The following is a 5392-nucleotide window of genomic DNA, read 5'->3' on the forward strand; positions in this document are numbered from 1 at the left end:
CGGGGCGTCGCGCTCCGCCGGGCCAGGCGCCATCGTAGGTGAGGGCGCGCGCGCAGCCGAAGTGACTTCGCGGCCTCTCCGGCAGTGCCGCTGACGCCTTCTTTGTTGAAGGCAAGTAGACCGTCCCAGTCGTTGAGTTTACAAAAGAAAAGGGGCGTGGAGAGGAAGCCGTTAGCTGGAGAGAGACCGTGACCCTAACACTCAACCGGAGTCCAAAGATGTGCAAGTTCAAGACACCTAGACGCAAGCAAGGCAGAGCCCGGGAAGTGGGGACGAGGGAGCTGGGAGGAAGGGAGAGAGGTTTGTTTCAGACAGTTACATTCAAGACATGCATAGAGAAAAGCAGACAGACAGACAGACAGACAGAAAAGACGGTGGGATTGAGAATGTGCAAAGTAAGGGCACAGAACTCCCAGCCAATGACAGGTGGAGACAGACTCTTCTGAAATGAAGACCAGGGAACAGAGGCTCCTTATTTCACAAATTGTTTACTTTGGACTCCAACCAGAGTGGAGGCAGCAGGGGATAAACATCTGCCCAGGAAATGACCCAGTCACATGGCAAGACAGACACAAAGAGAGAGACCAAGCTTTAGGTCAGGGGTGAGGAAGGGGAAGAATGTTGGAAGCCCAGGGGCTCCTGGGCTGAGACCAAGAGAGACGGGGGCCAAAGACATGGTGAAATCCACAGAGCAAGGCCAGGAGGTGTCAAGAGACCTAGCATAAGACAGAAGCGCAGAGAGACATATGCTGAATGAGACTCGGGACAAAACTTTCTATAAAGAGACAGTGGAGGAGTAAGTTCATTTATTGCTAAACAATGTACCTCACACCACAGTAGCAACAGTCCCAGAGGATACGTGCTGCAGTGACGATACAGAGAGAATGAGGGACAGAGACATAAGATCGAGAGATAGGAAGACGCAGCACTGAGCTCTGAACCCGGGGAGAAAAAAGCAGATGCTGACTGGTTTGAGGTTAAGACCCGGAGGTCACATCACACACATACACACAAAAAGGGAAGACGTGGAAGGAGGAAGGAAAAAAGGGTGCCTCCAGCCCACAGTCTGGGAAGCCTCTGATTTCTCAGCGTCAGCTGCCCTGTCTGGGAAATGGGGAGGAAGCTACTTAAACCTGCCTGGAGGGAAAGCGGAGATCACTGATGGGGGGGTCCGCGGTAAATGATCTTGGCTTTCAGCTGGACGCTTACCTGGTTCTGCTGCTCCTCTGGTTGAAGGTGTCCATTCATCTGCTGCCCCTCTGCTCTGTTACATCAACAGGACCCTGGCCCTGGGTCTGAGGCCATAGGAGGGTGGTCTGGGCAAGGAGTCAGGCCTCACTGCCCAGGCCTAGCCTGGGGCTCTGTGGAGGAGAAGAGAGTGGGTGGCAGCATCCAGCAGAATGCAAGAGGTCCTGCCAGGCTCAGTGGGTCAGAGACGGTCAGCTTTGTCACCGCCCCAACCAGTGGGTCAGGTTGTATCCAACAAGTGCTAATAACAGGAGGAAAGCCTAATTTCTATTGAGCACTTATGTGTTTAGGCACTTTTATTTACTTATGTAACCCTGGTAAACACCCTGTATGCCAGACCTATTATCGTTCCTATTTTTCTCAATAAGGGGAGTGCAGCACAGTGACTTGCCCAAGGGCATACCATTAATAAGTAGCAGAGCCAGAATTTGAATATGGTCACACCCTGGCAAGCCCCGTTTTGCCATCTTTCTACATCTGAACTTATCTGGGGGTCTCCATCCCCTCATCTTTCCCTTCCCATCCGCTGGGTCTCCATCCCTCTATCCTCATCCCAATCCATGGGGGCTCCATTCTTTATCCTCTCTAATCTCCCCCTCTCTAGGTCACTCCTGTCTCTCTCAGAAGCTTGTCACCTATTTCTTCTCCACTCAACCCTTCAAGGCGAGCCTTAGTGCGCCTTCTCTACACACCAGTACCTTGTACATCCCTCACACCGAAACCGCTGGACCAGCTGAACCTCTCTGGTTGAGAAAAGCAGACCCTCCGTGACGGGAAAGCTGAGGAAGGGTCAGGGGAAGATGATGAATCGAAAGGCGGAAATATAAGGTGCTACAGATTGAGCTGCAGCAAGAAGATCTCGGGTTAGATATCTAGTAGGACTTCCCGAGCTTCGGCTGCGCTACAAGTTCAGCGCGAGATAGATAGGGCGGCCGCGAATCTAAGGAAACGCCGGAAGCGTGGGGTGAGAGTTTTCTCCAGGCCCAGACTAGACCCGCCAGCCCCGCCTCCTCACCTCCAAGACTCGGCCCGCCAGGTCCTCCGGGAGCCACAGAGAGGCTCTCGGCGTCAGGCCAGAGCGTCACCGCGCGAAGCCTCCTCCTAGGTCCACGCATCTCTCTCACTCTCGGGTCTCTTTTTTCCGGAAGAATATCGAGAACAGCGACCGGGGAGGGCCAGAGAGGCCCCCGACGTGCTGGCCCTTCTCTCCTCAACGTCGTGCTTGTTTCTCTTTGGTTGTTCCTCCGCCCTATTCAGTTTTTGTCCTTTTCGCCAGCCTTCCGAAACACCATAGAGAAGACCGGTCCCTGGTAGAGCGTCGTGTCGCTCCCGTGTGACGCCACCAGGACGCTGCGCGCTGGAGGCTTTCCCCGCCCACCTCGGCGTTGCTCTCTCTTTCCGGACTAGGCCGAGCTCTAGGCGCCATCATGGTGAGTGAGCCTTGCGACGTCCAAGGCCTGCCTATCCGCTGCCATCCTCGGCGGTCTTGGGGTGGGGGCTTGCGGGAGGGATGCCGTGGGTGCCCGAAGGAGGCAACTTTTGAGGCGGGAGGGCTGTTCTGATGTCCTGGAGACCGGGAATGGGTTAAAAGTCCCGTGGTCCTGTGTTACTGCCCCCATTGCAGTGATGATCAAAATGAGGTGCTGGGCGGCTGAGCGGGGGACCGACGCCCCAAGCCAGGGAATGGCCGAGCCAGGAATCGGGCCTAGGTAGCTGCGTCGTAGCCACTTTTAACCGCTTGCCTTTGCCGCCCTTGCCTGGACCTGTCACTCCCCAGTCTGGAAACTTGGGTTCTGGGGCAGTCGAGAATCTCATGCGTGGGACTGGGGTCCGGACGGGCCTCGGATTGAGTCTCAGTCCTCTACCCACCTTGTGCTCGTGCTTTCCGGCCTGCACCCCAGTGTCTTTTCTTTTTTCTTTGGGAACATAGTAGTGTTGTGTTGGAGATGAGGGAGTTGGGAAGAAGTCAGTCACTAGTCACTGGCCGTGCACATCACGGGGTCGTGCACAGAGGAAGTGCTGATGCTTAGTTACTAACGATCACACAGTCCGAGAAGGGCAGGTAGGGATGCATTGGGAAATTTGGGCTTTCCCTAGATTCTTGGGTCTAAAGTGGGAGTAAAGTACTTCAGAGAGTTGTTAGAGGGAGATAACTGCTTTTGCGGTCCCTATTATCTATGAAGTAAAGGTTCACCGCTGTTATTACTTAGAGCTTGCCATTGGCTTATTTTTGATTATCCTCCTGGTAAGGGAGTCCATTGTTTTGTTTTTGTTTTGCTTTGGGGGGGCGGGTATACTGGAGAACCCAGGGGCTCTCTGCCACTGAGCTACATTCCCCACCCTTTTTATTTTTAGTGTCTCTCTGTTGCCCATGCTGGCCTCAAAATTGCCAATCTGCTGTCTCAGCTGGGATTACAGGCATATATTATGTCCTTCCAAAGATACAGCTTGTAAAGACTTTTAGAATTTTGGATGGCTACTGTACTAAGATCCTTAGAGGTTCTGTGGTCTTCATTCAGATGATGCCCACCTTACAGAGAGGGCTCAGAACTGACATGGATTTGAGCTCTTGTCCCCAGAGCCTGGGTCCCTGCTCAGTCTGGGAAATAAGTAACAACTGAGGCTGTCTATGAAGTGAGTAGTGGATCAGATTCAGAACTGGAACCATGGCTTCCCCTTACCCCTCCAGGGAGTCGACATACGCCACAACAAGGACCGAAAGGTTCGGCGCAAGGAGCCCAAGAGCCAGGACATCTACCTAAGGCTGTTGGTCAAGGTGAGGTTGGGCCTGAGATCCTTGGGGAGGGGGCGTTCTGTGTCCCTGGCCAGGAAGGGGTGGGGTGGGGGAGTCGCCCTTGCCTGGACCTGTCACTCCCCAATCTGGAAATTTGAGTTCTGGGGCAGTCGAGAATCTTGAGGGTCGGGGAGTCCTGCAGCCTTTTTACCCTGAATCATTTGTTTGTTCCTTCACTTGAAAGTGGGGTGTGCTGCTGGCTACACCACATTCTCACTGTCTTCCCGATCCTCTACAGTTGTACAGGTTTCTGGCTAGACGAACCAATTCTACCTTCAACCAAGTGGTACTGAAGAGGTTGTTCATGAGTCGCACCAACAGGCCACCTCTCTCCCTCTCCCGGATGGTGAGTGTCTGGGCCAGGGACTGGCTCTGGAGGGGGTGCTGGAGCAGCCTGGCATCCCCTGAGTCCAGGCAGCCAGCAGTGGGTGCCCAGCTCTGAGCCTCAGTCAAAATCAAGTGTCTGTGGCCAGCTGGCCCAGCGTCTTAGCCTTACTTTCACCTCGCCATGGGAGGGGTTGTGGTGGCTTCGTGGGGTTGTCTGAGCTTTCAAGTTTCACGTATCTCTGGGGGTCGGGGTTTAGTGGTAGAATGCTTGCCTAGCATGCCAGGTCCTAGGTTTCGTCCCCAGCACACACCTTCACCAGGTGAGATATCTCTGTTTGGACTTTCTTCTGTTCTAGTTGGGAGGTGAGGTATGGGCAGGTTAGTCCATTTGGAGGGCGCAGCCATCCTGGTCCTTGGGATGCCCGGAGTGGGGGATGGGATTTAAACACCAGAACAACTTTTCGTATGCCTCTCAAGATCCGGAAAATGAAGCTTCCTGGCCGAGAAAACAAGACAGCTGTGGTCGTGGGGACCATAACAGATGATGTTCGTGTTCAGGAGGTGCCCAAACTGAAGGTGAGTGGGGCTTGGGGCTCTGGCTCAGGAAACTGGTCTCAGACCTGACCAGATTTCTTTCTTTTTTTTTTTTTTTTTTTAAAGAGAGAGTCCAGAGAGAGAGAATTTTTTTTTAATATTTATTTTTTAGTTTTCGGCGGACACAACATCTTTGTTTGTATGTGGTGCTGAGGATCAAACCTGGGCCGCACGCATGCCAGGCAAGCGTGCTACCACTTGAGCCACATCCCCCGCCCTGACCAGATTTCTTGCTCTGTTGTAATGCCACCTCTGTCACTCCTGTGGGTGGGACCAGCACCACACCTGTCCTGGTGGCCTTAGGATTGGATGGAGTGGTCATTCATGGTGGAAGTCCTCGGCAAGCCCCTCTAGGCTCCCTGTAGACGGCTGGCGTGCTGGTTCTGGAGTGAGCCTGTGCTCAAGTCTTTTTTTTTTTTTTTTTTTGGG

At 53.5% G+C, this 5392-nt stretch overlaps 2 protein-coding genes across 3 annotated transcripts in view; one reads left to right on the top strand and one right to left on the bottom strand.

Annotated features, from left to right (window-relative positions):
* Positions 1-2419, bottom strand: part of Sphk2 (sphingosine kinase 2) — an 8048-nt gene extending 5629 nt beyond the window's left edge. Inside the window, exons 1-2 of one of the 2 annotated variants that reach the window (XM_015496600.2) lie at positions 2264-2419; positions 1210-1361 (exon numbers count right to left, since the gene is read on the bottom strand). In XM_015496600.2, coding sequence (XP_015352086.1) covers positions 1210-1248 — 39 coding nt within the window. In that variant the 5' untranslated portion in view covers positions 1249-1361; positions 2264-2419. Of the gene's footprint in view, positions 1-1209; positions 1362-1946; positions 2241-2263 lie in introns of those variants that run through there. The other variant, XM_015496599.2, reaches the window with a different exon arrangement.
* A 114-nt stretch (positions 2420-2533) lies between these two features.
* The window catches only part of Rpl18 (ribosomal protein L18), a 4005-nt gene continuing 1146 nt past the window's right edge, over positions 2534-5392 (top strand). Inside the window, exons 1-4 of the mRNA XM_015496603.2 lie at positions 2534-2678; positions 3938-4024; positions 4281-4388; positions 4847-4945. Coding sequence (XP_015352089.1) covers positions 2676-2678; positions 3938-4024; positions 4281-4388; positions 4847-4945 — 297 coding nt within the window. The 5' untranslated portion in view covers positions 2534-2675. The remainder of the gene's footprint in view (positions 2679-3937; positions 4025-4280; positions 4389-4846; positions 4946-5392) is intronic.

Source organism: Marmota marmota, unplaced genomic scaffold (genome assembly GCF_001458135.2).
Source record: "Marmota marmota marmota unplaced genomic scaffold, marMar, whole genome shotgun sequence".
Classification (NCBI taxonomy): domain Eukaryota; kingdom Metazoa; phylum Chordata; class Mammalia; order Rodentia; family Sciuridae; genus Marmota; species Marmota marmota.